Source organism: Coffea arabica, chromosome 6c, assembly GCF_036785885.1.
Source record: "Coffea arabica cultivar ET-39 chromosome 6c, Coffea Arabica ET-39 HiFi, whole genome shotgun sequence".
Classification (NCBI taxonomy): domain Eukaryota; kingdom Viridiplantae; phylum Streptophyta; class Magnoliopsida; order Gentianales; family Rubiaceae; genus Coffea; species Coffea arabica.
This window is the reverse complement of record NC_092320.1, coordinates 63,526,447-63,541,604: the sequence shown is the minus strand read 5'-3', so window position 1 is coordinate 63,541,604 and position 15,158 is coordinate 63,526,447. Positions and strand designations below refer to the sequence as shown.

Sequence of the window (15,158 nt, the reverse complement as noted above, 5' to 3'; positions counted from 1 at the left end):
ATATTTCTTTTTCTGAAATGTCAAAATTTTTCCTAACTTAGATTTTTGTAGTGTTATATTATCCTTCTATTTGTGCTAAGTTTTGCTTATTATTTTGGATGTCTTCTGTTTATTTTATTCGTGGTTATTTACTCTCCATGTACTTTGGTGAAGCTGTCAGTTCGAATGTCAAGGTTGTATCGTTTTAAGATAGTTGATGAGTTGAAGCAACTGCCTTTTAATAGTTGGTTCTGAATTGATATTGAGAAGTCGTAATAATTTTAAATGCTACATTTACTCAATGATGGGCACCAACTGTTGTTTGGTGCAAAATTCATTGAAATGTGGGAAATTTGGACAGCGCAGTTTGGTGTTTCAGCCGTTGACTTAGTAAGATGTCCTAATATTTCCTGAAGTTGTTATTACAATGCCTTAACGTGATGCATTTCTCTTTCTTTTCTTCTTGTTTAATATGACTTATACTGATGCATGCAGCATGCACGTGTGAGAATGTTGTATAGTTGCCTGTACTCTTGAATCTTTTCTTCTTTATGCATTCGAACTCTGCTTGTCTTCTAACTTGGTAGAAATAAATGGAAGAAAAAGTAATTGTGCGGAAGCACCCATAATATGGTCCTTTTTTTGTTTTAATACCATGATGAGGAACATTAACAATTAGCTTTGTGCTTTGTGCAGATCTGAACTTGGTTTGGATCTGGGATGTGTCATAAATTCAATGTATCATGTCGAGCAGGTTGTGAAATGTAGAGTGACCAGCTCTATACCTGCCTCAAGGAGAATCAACCTTAGTTTCACTGCAAAAAAAACAAGGTTTGTTAAGTTTGGTCCTAAAGAAAGTTGATGGATTGTTTGTCATTCGCTTACTTCACAGAGAGTCTAATATGGTGTCTGGAACTGATTTATGATGTGTGTTGCAAAATTAACTTATTCATTGCTGGTTTTAAGCTTTTACCACTCTATTAGAAAATAGAGATTTCACAAGAACTTGGAGTTGGACCCTTGAATATAAACTCTTCCAGCCAACCTGCAATTTACATTGTCATCATTATTTGGATGTAGTAGGTTTTGGTAATTTGGTTGGCATTGCTTTCTTTTGATGTTGATCTCATCCTTCAAATATAGTATGTCTGTTGCTTTCTTTTGGTTGGATCTAGTTGTCTGGTAATTTGTCATCCGATATATTGATAGGATTGCTGAAGATGATATGATGAATCTTGGAAGCCTTGTATCTGGAGTTGTTGAGCAAGTAACTCCTCATGCAGTTGTGGTTTGTGTTAACTCCAAAAGTCACATTAAGGGTACCATCTCTCCTGAACATTTATCTGACCACCTAGGTGTGTATTTTCTCTTTCTTGATTTCTTTTCCAGGTGCACTTGTTCTAGTATCTTTTCTTTTCCAGTCACATTTTTTTTTTGGTGGCTGTCATATATGATAGTTTTCTTGCCTTACAGGGCTTGGTGCATTGCTGAAATCAGTTCTGAAACCTGGACACCAGTTTGACAAACTCTTGGTTCTTGGTACTTTCTATTTCTCCTTCTATGACTCATAATGCATGCTTTATTCATGACTCTCGTTATCTCCTCCTAGTTTTGGATGGTATTTGAGTTAAACAGTTCTCTTTTGCCCATAACTGTATCAAATTTCTGTTAACCGTTGGTGGAATTTTTTTGACATGAAGACAGAGTGTGTGTCCTCTTGAGTTCATAGAGATCCACTCTACTTTTTATGTTTTTCTGCATGCATTTCTATACAAATATAGAAAAATGTATATATGTATAAGCATTCACATCAGTTTTTAAACTCTTCTGCTTGGTAATTACCTTTTCAGTGGCACCCGCACCCTGGGCTTGCGAAAATTCTTTTTCTTCCTCTATTGTTTTTTTTCCTCCGCTGTTACTGTTTACGGCCTCTATTAGCAATTACAGCTTGCATTGTAGCACATGGAGATTGATTTTTAACAAATGAAGGTGGCTGCCTTGCCTTTCGAAACATTGGATACCAAAATGCCTACCTGCACATATTGTAGTGATAGTTATTACCTTTCATGCTTAGGCGGAGAATATACAACTATCGTTTTTTCAAACACCGCAAATGGTACAAAATAAAGCATCAATTTGCAGAAAACATACTTGAATTTAAGATTTTCCTTCTGTAGATTGGGGGAATTTGATAAAGCAAAAACTGAATTGGATGAGTACTAAATCCATCAACTTCTACGTGGTGACAGTTGAGGAAATTATATCTTCAATAACATAATTCACAACCTTGGTGTCTGGCGTAAGAACTCATGTGCTTGGCATAAGTCGATCAATTATGTGTTTTTTCACTGTATGACTCAGATGCTAAATGTTATGTTTTCTTGTCATGGCAGTGATCAACTTCAGCTTTTATTACCGGATTACATGTTTAAAAACCTGAAAATTGGTTTGATTTGTTGTAGCTGTTGGAGACAGGAAACTCATACTAACAGCTTTTCATTTGGATTGTGGTAGATATTGAAGGCAGCAATCTCATACTCACTGCTAAGTATTCGCTTGTGAATTCTGCCCGAGACCTTCCTTTGGATATCAAGCAAGTTTGCCCTCATTCAATAGTCCATGTAAGATATTTCTTTCTTTAATGGAGTAATTTATCTGGGCCTTCTGCAAGTGGAATCTATGTTCTGTTGTTTCTATAGCCATTAAACAAATAAGAATAGATACTATGACGTGATGTTCCATGGAAGAGAATGTAATACTGGGTGCCTTCTCATTGAGTTGTATTATGGCTTTCTGGCTTTTCTTCTGCCTCACCGGGTGATATCTGCTTTCAGGGATATGTGTGTAATCTAATCGAAGCTGGTTGCTTTGTTCGCTTTGTTGGGCGTTTGACTGGTTTTGCCCCAAAACATAAGGTATTAACATCCTCTTATTTGCTCTTCTGAATGTATGTTCTGTTACTATTTTGGTTATGCTGCTTAGAGCTATCATTTATCTTTGGTTGAAGGCAGTAGATGACAGGAGATCTGATGTTTCTGAAGTCTTTAGCATTGGTCAATCTGTTCGCTGTAACGTAGTTGATGTAAGTCAAGATTTTCAAATAATATTTTCCTTCCAAAATTACTTTGAATCTTCTACAAAAATATAGTAACTATGAGTATACCATTTCCTTTGCTTCTCCAGGTTAATAGTGAAACAAATAGAATAACACTTGCATTGAAGCAGTCGTTGTGTTCCTCGACAGATGCATCCTTTATTCGAGAGTACTTTCTTTTGGAAGACAAGGTACCTTCTGACATGTATCACACTAAATAAGATTCAGATTGTCTCCTTACTCTTTAAAATCATAACTATGGGTATTGAAGCCCTGCAAGCGATTCTGAATAAGGGCAAATTTTCAATTGTTGTTATGTTAAATACCTGATTTGTTTAATTTGGTTTGAACGTGGCACAGTAATAAGCTTCCTTCAATTATAAATATTTCGATTTCCTTATTTTGCATGTCTTTTTTCGATACCCAGTATATTAAATTCAAATCTATTAAAACTGTTTGATTCTTAGGCCTCAATTTGCTAATGATTGTGTTCAGAGGTGTGTAAAAATTGTTAATCTAAGACTTGTTTTCGCATCCTCAAAAAATTTGTTCCATTTGAACTGTAAAATAAAAAAATACTTATCTTTTTGGGGTGGGGGGTTGGGGTGGGGAGTTGAGAAACATAATAGTGCATATCGAGAAAGTTCTCAAAACAAAAAACTACAGGAAAACTGAAAAAGTACAGAAGCTGCTATATAGCAGTGAATATATTTTGTGCTCCGTGTTCCAAACAAATACCAGCTGCCTATCCACCTTCTACTCACTCCCCTCCAAATTGCAAAACTTGACATCATTGATAGCACATTGCAGTACCTTTATTGGTATTCTTTTTAGTGCAAATGTCCTTTGTTCCTGTTCCTCCATAGATGAAATACTGTTGCTGCTATGGACATCTGTCGAGCTAAAGGTTGTTGCATACAGTGTATAACTAGCCACTGAAGTTCAATTCTCCAAAGATATGCTGCTCTATAGATAGAGTCCATTGCTTGCACTTGCATTGAAATCTAAGCATGATAACAGCATTCAAAATACAAGATCCAGTTGCTTACAGCTGAGTTCGCATACATGCTCCCCATTTCACCAATCTGTCTTTTGTCGCCAATCTACCTTTACAAGCAACACATAGTATGTCAGCAAGTCTAGGTACTGTTTTCTTGCCCCAGACCAGCTTGTCCCACCAAACTTCCAGATTACCTTGCAAATTTACTGTATACCTACTCCCAGTTTACTTGATCATTCATGTGAACTTTAGGCAAGAAATGATCTGGAGGAACTGCAATTAGGTCGGCAATTTCCCCATACATGTGAACCTTAGGCAAGAAAGAATCTGGAGTAGCTGCAATTGGTCAGCAACTTTCCCATCCATATGAACTTCAGGCAAGACAGGATCTGGAGTATCTGACAGAATGCTTCCAAAAGTTTTGTCCAGTTGAGGATAATATACACCCAGCAGAGTGCCCACTGGGTGCCAAGTATCATACTACATATCATTACTTTTGCCACAATATAGTCAATGGGAGGTTTTTCCAAGGTCTTAATTGCAAAATTCTCCTCCAACACCAGGAAGCATCAGCAGGAATTACCAGTTCCTAGAATATGGGTCTTACCAGATGTCAATAGATGTTAGTTATATATAAGCAAATTGCTCTGCCAAATTATTGTCCCTTTGTCCTTGTCAAGTTGTTGAGAGGCTGAATGTTCTTCTAAAGGAATTTCCTGCTGTTATAGTGCCCCTTGGAACTCTCTTTAACTTTTGAATGGAGGACTTGAAAAGAGGTTTTCTTCAACCTTGCTTGATGATGAAGTAAGAACCTTGACTATGCGAAACAAGTTTTGCCTAAGTGGATGGAGATGAGGGGAATGGTGGTTCACTGGTTGAACTTTTGATCTGATCAGGAGAGCTGTTCAATTTTGGTTGTTCTTAGTTAATAGCCATATATCTTTAAAGATTTTGAACTATGAGTGGAGTATGAGGGGTAAATCCATGTAGTTGTTTGGTTCTGTGCTGTTGTCTGCTGTGTAATTGTGGTCTTCTGTGAATAGCATATTTACTTGAACTGGAGTTGGAAGCCAATTCAAAGTATAATAGCTCATAGTTTGTAGTATGTTGGAGAAGAGGTTCATTGTTCTAGTTCAGCTTTTCTATTTCTTGTCAAATAGTTATGATGTTGAATTAACCGTAGTTGTTAGATTTTCTTACCATTGTGAAGATTAAAGAAAGGCTTTCTTCTTTTGTTTCATTTCTTGTGTGATTCACAGCTTTAGGAGGTGTGTGATTCTACAGCGTATTCTTATTCTGGATTTGCAATCTTACTGGTGTCTGTCTTTCAAAGTTTTTCTATACCATGCTGTGAGATATAAAGAGAGGCAAATCCTATTGACATAATGTTAATTGAAAATGGCTGCAAGCGGATTTTCAAGTTACAATTTTGTATTATTTGCTTTTAACTGAGATGTTGGCTATAAACAAATCCACTTCTTTAGCATGGAAACATGAGTTTTTTCTTATTTATGCACAAAGCGTTCTTGTCTCTTGCCTGATGGTTACTTTTGTATTTCTATGTGTATAAACAATTACTGATCCATCTTACTTCTTATTTTATGACTCAGATATCTAAACTGCAATTGCTGGGCTCTGAGAGCAGTGAATTAAATTGGGTTGACGAATTCCAAGTTGGAAGTATAATTGAGGGAAAAGTTAATGAAAAAAAGGAGTTTGGTGTGGTTATCAGCTTTGAGAAGTACAAAGACATTTTTGGCTTCATTTCCCAGTACCAGTGTAAGTCTGCATTTACCAGTTATAGAAGCTTAGTTAGTTTTTCTTCTAATTTGTTGACTTTTAGCTTTAGTTCTGTCATTCTAATTTAGAGTATTTTCAGTGGATGGAATTGCAGTGGATTTTGGTACAACTGTTCAGGCTGCAGTTCTTGATATATCAAAGAGTGAACGGCTGTTGGATTTGTCATTGAAACCACAGTTTGTTGAAAGGTCAAAACGTGAGGGCTCCAGTGTGCACTCTGTTAAGAAGGTTGTTTAAAATGCCATGCTGTGGGCTAACTTGCTATTGTACTTTTCCAGCTTTGATTCTGTTTGCACATCTTTTCTGAAGAGATGGTCAAAGAAAGGGATTAATTGGGAATCTTATATCTGTTAGTTTATGTTCACTCTAATTAATTTAGTTTATATAGTTGATAAGTACTTCCAAGCTATGTTGACTGGACTCAGGCACCAGAGTCCTGCCGACATGGCTACTCTAGTGCAAAATGAAGTGTAACAGGTGCTGCAGGTACGGCAGGGCAAGGTGAAGAGTCTGGGTAACATAGCTTCCAAGATTTGGTCCTGAAGATAAATTTCCTGTTTACATCTTCCAACATGGGTCCAGTTCTTAAATCCTTCAGGTCTGATCTTAATTTATACATTGCAGAAACGTGGAAGGGAAACACATAAAGGGCTGGATCTGAAACAAACTGTTCATGCGCAAGTTGAGATTGTGAAAGAGGATTACTTGGCAAGTTTTAGAACCTCTTTCCCTTCGTTGTGTACTTTTATTGGTCCAGTTTGTTTTCCTTTTGGCCTTTTGTATTGGGTATCCATTTGGAGAACCATTTTTTGTTCAACAAATTTTTACATTTATGTACTCCAGTGTTGCTAAAGAAATACCTTTGAAGTTTTAATTGGTAAACATATAGTTTGAAGTTTCCAAACAGAAGAATTTGAGTTTTTGAATAGTCAAAGGGGCAGAAATGAATATCTCTTGGTGATTTGCTATCGTTTCTGAGTATTAAAAAAAAATGGAAAGAGAGAATATCATGCATTCTGCACGTACATATATATAACAAAATCATTGTCCCTTATGGGGTCTGTTTTATCTAACAGGTTCTGTCAATACCTACACATAATTTTGCTTTGGGTTATGCCTCGTTTGCTGATTACAATACTCAAATGCTTCCTCGGAAACAGTTTGTTAATGGGCAGAGGTAATATAGTGTTCTGTGGCATCACTTGTTTTTATATTGATTCCATGACTATTTTTGCATGTTACATGGTGACAAAAAGAATAGAGCTCGAAAAAATTTGCAGGAGTTATTTTTTGCAGTGTCATTGAATCTGATGTGTAAGTGATGCAGTGAGATTGTTACTGTTTGTTGAGTGTTATATAAATTTGTTTTAATAAGGTGAAAGACTCCAAATGGAATGGAAGGAACCTGGGAACCTCTCATGCAGATGAGTTTGGAGTGAGGCCTAGTTACAAGGAATTTCTTTTTGGAAAAATGTGGTCTACTGCAAAAGTTTTTGAACCCAATTCTGCTCATGCAGCTCTGACATACTGGACATAGAGTTGAATATGGAACAGGAGAGGGAGGGGGAGAGGGAGGGAGGGAGAGAGGAGCTGAGCTCAAGCATTTTGAGTCATGAAAGGTATTTAGATAGGTTTGCTATATCATGCGTTCACTTAAATCTGGTTTTAAGTACTATCTCAGGCCCAAATAGATGTTTTAGTTTGATTGGGCTCAAGTTCTACGAAGAGTTGAGGTTGTGTAGTAGTTTAAGGAGATAGGAAAATGCTGGTTCCACTGTACTTTCATTTGAAATTTGATGACATGCTTGGGACCACGTGCTGCCACTGCATATTTTTGTGTATAAAGTTTCATTTAAAGTTCGTAGATATTTGTGTATAAATTATTTGAAGGGAAGAACATTTTTTACTTGAAATTTCCATTCGTTACTTAATTCTGGCCACTATATCAGTCCCAAATCGATGTATGGCAAAAGTTTTACAAAAGTTGAGAATTCAAATCTATAGTAGTTTAAGGAGATAGGAATATGCTAGTTCCACTGTATTTTTAGTTGAAATTTGAGGATATAGTTGGACCATGTGCTGGCACTACATTTTTTGTGTATAAATTTTTATATCAAGTTTATTGATATTTTATTTATAAAGTATTTGAAGGGAAATAATAGTTTTTATGAAGTTTTCTATTCATGGGAAAGGGATATTATTTTCGGATGGATTGAACAGGCAAGGAAGATATGTACATGGGATGAGGGGAGTTTTTATGTCCTTTCTCAAAGTCCAAGTAGGAACCTTCTATGATCTAAATAAGTATCAACAATGGATTGTTATCTTTGTGGAGGAGATAAGTATTAGGGTGCATTTGATAAAACTGAAATCTGAAATATGAAATTTGAAGTCTGAATCCGTTAAAGTTATTGAGTTGCTAAGTACTAAATTTGATACATTTGAATGTATATTGCATTAAGTGATAAGTGAATAGCTTATCACTTATTTTTTGGGGGCAAGTTTTAGCTAGAAAATTCAGTGGCACTTACTTAATTCAGATGTTCTATTTTTGGTTATCAAAGGCGTCCAAAAATGTTAAGATCTGAATCCATGAAGTTTAAGTGCTAAATTGAGTTATCAAATAGGACCTTAGTCTATGTCAAGTTAAAGAGCTTAGACATGGACATACTTCTAAAAGCTGGAGAGATATCAACTTGGTAAAGTTCCTACCGAATTTTAGCATCCTTCTTAGTGGTACATGATGCGATTTATCCTTTGGTGCGAGGCCTATAGGTTTCTAGGAGCATTCAATGAAGATGAACTCCTTATTTTCTTTCTATAGAGAGGATTGCACCATATTTCATAGTTGCATGCTCTACTTGGAACCAGGAAGTAATTTTACCGTAGTTCCATTCAAAGGGTATCTAGGTGTTAACAAAAGAGTCAAATTGTTTTTGGTCTTGGCCAAGGCACTAAATTTGGATGGTAAACATAATGCCAGTATTGCTACTGTTGGTACTTGAGGATTAATTAATTTTTTTTAATGTTTTTTTCCCCCTTTCCACTTGTATTAATAAGAGAATCTTATCAGCCTGATAGCCTATCTGGTTGGTATTCTTAGCTGCAACATACATGTATATCCTAGACAACCTTCTAGTTGTGGGTAATTCTAGTATTCAGTTAAAATACCTATTTCATAGTTGAGTGTCATTTGTCCTATGGAGGAAATATTCACAACTTGTAGCCCTTTAGAATCTTCTACAGCCTTTTTTACAAGTTTTGCCAAAGGAACGTTAGTGCAAACAAATGAGTTGTGATTTCATATGACTTGTGGCTTGTAATTCAAGATGGCTCTGTATCAGCTTCGTCTCAAGGTAAAGAAATATTAACTGAAACGTTTTATTTGTTGAAGAGAGCAAATCTCTTCAATTGAAGTTTCATATGGGTAAATAGATATTTAATTCTAATTTTAGTTACTAACTTATGTAAGGCATCAGAGAACTTCAGAATGAGATAAATAAGATATTTTGAACTCTAATAATCGTACATTGCTTAAATTGTCTGATGGTAGATCGCTGTTGAGCAGTTAAAAATCCTAGAAATAAACTGTAATAGTTATACTAATGAAAATTACTATTTGATTCATTAAATGTATGTCTATGGTGTCAGCTCAGTTCAGTTTTTATTTTCTAGTTGTTTGAAAAGTGGTGTTTGCTTGCTGCAGTGTCGTAGCCACTGTTGCTGATCTTCCAAGTCCATCAACAGGTGGAAGGTTGCTACTACTGCTTAAATCTATGAATGAGGTTATGGATTCATCCACTTCGAAGCGCGCAAAAAGGAAGGCCAACATTGATGTTGGTTCTGTTGTTCAGGCAGAGGTAAGGATGTAATTTGGGGACTTTTGGGACTGAAGAAGCATTTATCCATTCGATCATTAGTACTGACATTTGTCTTGTTGCCTCAGATTACTGAAATTAAGCCTCTTGAACTTCGAGTAAAATTTGGTTCTGGTTTTCATGGGAGGGTACACATTACCGAGGTAAATTCTCTATTGAAAAATTATGCGCAATTGCTTTCAGGATGTGTGGAGTATCATCTAAATTTAGCTGTATAATCTTTTTCTCCCACCTACATAAAATGAACAACTTTGGCCATTTTGTTTACAGGCTACAGATGATAATCTTGCTGAAGATCCCTTCAACAGCCTCAGGGTTGGCCAGACAGTCAACGCAATGATTGTTTCGAAGTGTAATCGTAACAGAAGCTATCAATGGGAATTGTCCCTAAAACACTCGTTACTTGCAGGTTGCATACTTTGAATTTACCTGATAGGGTCTGTTTTTAACACATTTCAGCTCACAAGTTATTCTACATTTTATGCATCCAAAAAGCTGCTTTTATCTTAAGTTAGACATTTGTTGACAATCAATAGTATGACTTGGGCAATTACTTCCGTATCTTTCTTTACTAATTTGATAATAAGTGAGTGCATGTTAATTACAAATTTTCTGAATATTGATTTAACTTGGTAACAGCCATTCTTTGGTGGACTGCATGTATTTGTTGGTCTTGCAGTAGCATAAATATTTAATCACAGATATCCCACCTTGGTACTTCCTTTGTAGAGTGTTGACTTTCATCAAATATAGATTGAAAAAACTATATAGATTGAAAAAACTACTACATCTATATTTTTTACCTTCTAAAATAGGTTGTGACCTATGTGATTAAATGACGTGCTGGTATACAAGCTCTCTCAAAGTCAACATTCAGTATGGACAAATGAAGTATTGCTCATATTCAAAGAATTTGTAATTAGTTTGGCAAAGCACACCTTCTGCAATTTGAGAAATTGAACTTTTAGACTAAAAAGAACATGATGAAAAGTTACTGCTTAGTTAGGAGGGGTAGTGGTTACAGTTTTTATCATTAGGTAATATATAGTGGAGCTCATGCTTTATCTAAGTAGTAATATTTGCAGTCATAGGTCATTTAAATGGTATTAGTTTTAATTGCAGTTCCTCCAATATACTTGATCTAACTTCTTTCTAACCCAGGTGCTGGTGAAGTAGAAGATGGGCTTCTTGTAGAAGATTTTGATTACCCTATTGGTGGAAGAGTTTCTGGGTTTGTTTATAAAGTGGACAAGGAATGGGCCTGGGTGACTGTATCTCGAGATGTCAGGGCACAATTGTATATTTTGGACAGTGCATCTGAGCCTACTGAACTTGAAAAGTTCGAGAAGCACTTTTACATAGGCATGGCTCTTTCAGGATATGTCATAAAAGCAGATAAGGAGAAAAAATTGTTACGGATTGTCCTGCACCCAATTCTCACTCATGTAGACAGCGCTTGTAGCCTGAGTGACGATTGTTCAACTAGTCCTTTAAATGGGAATAAAGCATGCCATATTAGTGTAGGTGGTTTTGTGGGTGGCAGAATATCTAAAATCCTTCCTGGTGTTGGCGGTGTACTTGTTCAAATTGATCAGCATCTCTATGGTAAGGTTCATTTTACTGAATTGACCAAGGCATGGGTCTCAGATCCACTTGCTGGATATCATGAGGGTCAATTTGTGGAATGCAAAGTCCTTGAAATTTCCCATTCTTTCAAGGGCACTGTACATGTTGATCTGTCACTACGGCTCACTTCGGATGATATGGATCATGGAAAGTTTGCTGATCTCTACCCTAGCATGTAAGTAACAGGATTTGAGATATTAGCGTATTTCCTTGATAATTTAATAGATCTTAGCTAATTCATGATATTTGACCTTGTCATGTCTTAAATTATAGCAGACTTTCCCAATTATTCTTTTCTTATGTGTTGTCTTTTTGCTTTCCACCTGCTTCATTTAGCAAGAATTATACTTGAAGACATACTGGTTGAAAAGTTACCTTCTGCTATTACTTCTTTCGTTTCCTGTCGTAAAGACCTGCATTATAGACAGGAGTAAAGACCTATTGAAGATCTTCCCAACTGTTGGACCCTTTTTCTTTTTTTTTTTTTGGGGGGGGGGGGGGGTGGGGGATGGTTGGGTTATAAGGACAAAGTTGGAAGGGGGAGTGGGTAAGGATCAAAACTCTTGTAAGACGACAAAGAAATACCCTTAACCACTGGGCTATACCAGATTCTCTTCATTTGACTTGTCAAATGTAGCCAGATCTTATTATAGTTTTTTTTTTAGATTACATTTTGGTTGTAATTAATTCCCTTTTTTAGGTGATTTTCATGACTTCCTGGAGCATGTTTTGTTTGACCTTTCATTTAGAAGGGATCCGATTTTAAATGGATAATTTTATCTCAAATTGTTAGTTTTTTTTTTATCTAGTATACTTCTTTTTGTGTCGCCCATGCATCAAAGCTCATCTGGGAAAGTGAAGCTGTCGGTTAATGAGCATAAATTAAATAAAGATGGTGCAGTTTGGGTGGTGTTTGGCCAATTTGGAAGCATTCCTAGGAGATAGTAATGGAAGGGTAATAGTAATGGAACAGACATGGACAAATGCAGTCTTCGATTGGACAGACAATCTTCAAATACCCAATTTTTTAGCGAGGACAAAACTAAACAAGATAATTTTATTTGCATAAATTAATGGCTTAAAAAAAGAAGGCTAATTACAGTGACCCCCTTTACTTTGTTTTGCATTTTGGTCCTTAATGTTGACACTTTTGTCACTTTTCCCTTCCTTTAGTACACATAAGCCGTTAGACCATTAAAAGGTCCAAAAAGAATTTGTTACCCCTGGATGAAATGGGTTGTTGATAGTAAACTCTCTTAAAGTTTATTCCATTTTTCACCTTTGTCCTTGCCTTGGTTTTGTGTCAATTAACCGGTTTGATCATTATTCAAGACAATCGAGTTGTTAAAATAACTGAATAGACAAAGACGCCCCCAAATATGTTTTTGATATTTTCTGTTGACTTTTTCTCATATCTCATTCCATGTGAAAGCATATTTCGTTTTGAAACAAAAGAACACCAGAATGCTGTGTTTATTTTGATTGTGTGAAACCCATAGCCATCTGTTATCCGTACATCCTCCACTTCTATCTTTGGTTTTCCTTTTTTTCCCTCTCTGTTTCCTTCTTTCCCTTCCAATGTACAATCTGGTTGTAACCTTTAACTTCCCTGCAAATCATCTTAAACTGCGCGAAATTGGAACTGTTATTCAGCAATACACCTTCAAATTCATTGAAAAATTGAACCGAAATCTTAAGCAAGATTGATATAATTGAATTGTTGCCTCTGTAAAATGTGAATTAAAACTCAATTTTTTATAATTTACATGAGCTGGCTTTAATAATACTATAGCTGGATTTAATAATACTATAGTTAGTTGTTTTACAAATTTTTTGGATAAAAAATGAACAAGGCATAATTTGGGCTTAGAATTTTGATTTTGGACCGTACCTGTCTTTTTGCAAGTATTGATGGCACTAGTGTCAGTCATTGTCAGTGCAAGGTTTTAAAGGACACAAAACTAATGGAGGGACTAATGTGAAAACAAGCTATTTCTTTGGGGGTTTACTGCAATTAACCATCTTGTGCAAAACCCTGAGAAATCTATCACTGAGGACTGAGGTGCAAAACAAACTAAAACTTGTGGTGATTTATTGTAATTAACCTCTAAAAGAAGGACCACAAAGTGATGAAGGTATGGCATTATTTTTTTACCAAAGTGTTCTGTTGATTTGCCTGGTTTACAATTGACTATTAAAACAGTTAAAAAGTGTATAATCTTATTGGGTAAAACTGTAAGTGATATCTTGTGCCAATACATGATAGTTTTTGTGTAAAACCGAGAAAGCTTATGTACCTTATAAGCTCTTTCTGGAGCTCTTCTGAAATGATGTGCTTGTTTGGACTTTACTTATTGAAATTTTCGATTATCTCAGTATATTTCTCCTGTCTTAAAGTGTATCTGCTTCAACTTTTTATCACTTAGAGTTACAGAGAACTCTGCTGTTTCTCTTTCTGAATTCAGTCTGGATCTTACTTGATTTCTTTTGTTCCATTATTATACTTATCACAAGGAACTCCATCAGTCCACGTGTGGAGAATATTGAAGATCTTAAACCAGACATTGTTGTAAAGGTATTGGACGCTGTTGATTCTCTTTATGAATTAAGTCTGATTTTGGTGACTTGGAGCAATTTATCTGTCCTTAACTTCAACTGATGGAGATGCATTTCAACTTAAACTTCATAAGAAGAGAAACCAGTTCATACACAGTATGAGACCCTAGGGCCAACAAGGGATATTTACAACCTGATGCCAATTAGCCAGCCAACAAAATTTTGACCCATTAAGGACCATGAGTAGTTTTGTAAATTTGACTGTTTCAAGCTTTAGTTACTAGTGTGCCTTGGACCCCATCACAGCCATTATGTTAAATTGGCAATTTTATGTAACCTAGGAAATGACTTCATATTGGAGTAACATCAACTAATGTACTGTGCTACATATGCTCTACTGTCGAAGGCTTTGAGCTCACTGTAGATTGAGGATTTTGCAGAACAACGATTTTATAAATAATGCTGGCAGAATTCTTCAGTTATTTTGACAGCTTGTCTTCTCATGACTGTTATAGGGATATGTTAAGAACGTTAGTTCAAGAGGATGTTTTATTATGATTTCTCGGACGGTTGACGCAAAAATCCTCTTGTCAAACTTGTCGGACGGCTTTGTTGAGAATCCAGAGACAGAATTTCCAGTTGGGAAACTTGTCATTGGCAGGTATGTGCTCAAGAGTTATATGGTTTCTATGGTTAGTAGTAATGACCAAGTTCTCAGATGCTGATTGACTGCAGGGTGATATCTGTCGAACCTTTGTCCAAGCGAGTTGAAGTTACTCTTAAGACATCCAACAGTGTCAGTGTCTCAAAGTTGGACGTAAATTCTTTGAATAAGCTCACTGTTGGAGATTTCATTTCTGGAAGAGTTAAGCGCATTGAGTCATATGGCTTGTTTGTTACCATTGATGACACAAATCTGGTAAATCGCCATTCAGACTCTCGTGTATTGTTGTTTTAGAGATGTTAAAAGCTTATCATTGTTTTGTAGTTTTGACTAATGTGCCACTAGTATACTTTTGGACATGAAGTGTCTTTTGGGAAATCAACCAGCATTTACTCCTCATCCATTTTACAGTTTTAGTTCGGTTCTATCATTGTCAAATTTCGTAAGCTTCTTCTGTGCCTTATTTTCTATAGTAACTGTCCTAATTGTCCCTCATTTCATTTGCTAATCTTGTAAGTTTCATTTGGGCCTTTGTAAACTTGGATCATTCTTAGAATGCAA

At 35.9% G+C, this 15,158-nt stretch overlaps 1 protein-coding gene across 2 annotated transcripts in view; it reads left to right on the top strand.

Moving 5' to 3' along the window:
• LOC113691792 (rRNA biogenesis protein RRP5) overlaps positions 1-15,158 on the top strand; it is a 29,506-nt gene that overhangs the window by 8,386 nt on the left and 5,962 nt on the right. Inside the window, exons 15-32 of one of the 2 annotated variants that reach the window (XM_027210089.2) lie at positions 676-810; positions 1,189-1,334; positions 1,453-1,518; positions 2,494-2,600; positions 2,814-2,894; positions 2,987-3,061; positions 3,163-3,264; positions 5,684-5,852; positions 5,953-6,101; positions 6,498-6,581; positions 6,950-7,050; positions 9,580-9,733; positions 9,820-9,894; positions 10,022-10,160; positions 10,913-11,552; positions 13,892-13,952; positions 14,449-14,594; positions 14,669-14,852. In XM_027210089.2, the coding sequence (XP_027065890.2) occupies positions 676-810; positions 1,189-1,334; positions 1,453-1,518; positions 2,494-2,600; positions 2,814-2,894; positions 2,987-3,061; positions 3,163-3,264; positions 5,684-5,852; positions 5,953-6,101; positions 6,498-6,581; positions 6,950-7,050; positions 9,580-9,733; positions 9,820-9,894; positions 10,022-10,160; positions 10,913-11,552; positions 13,892-13,952; positions 14,449-14,594; positions 14,669-14,852 (2,614 nt within the window). The remainder of the gene's footprint in view (positions 1-675; positions 811-1,188; positions 1,335-1,452; positions 1,519-2,493; positions 2,601-2,813; positions 2,895-2,986; positions 3,062-3,162; positions 3,265-5,683; positions 5,853-5,952; positions 6,102-6,497; positions 6,582-6,949; positions 7,051-9,579; positions 9,734-9,819; positions 9,895-10,021; positions 10,161-10,912; positions 11,553-13,891; positions 13,953-14,448; positions 14,595-14,668; positions 14,853-15,158) is intronic. The other variant, XM_027210090.2, reaches the window with a different exon arrangement.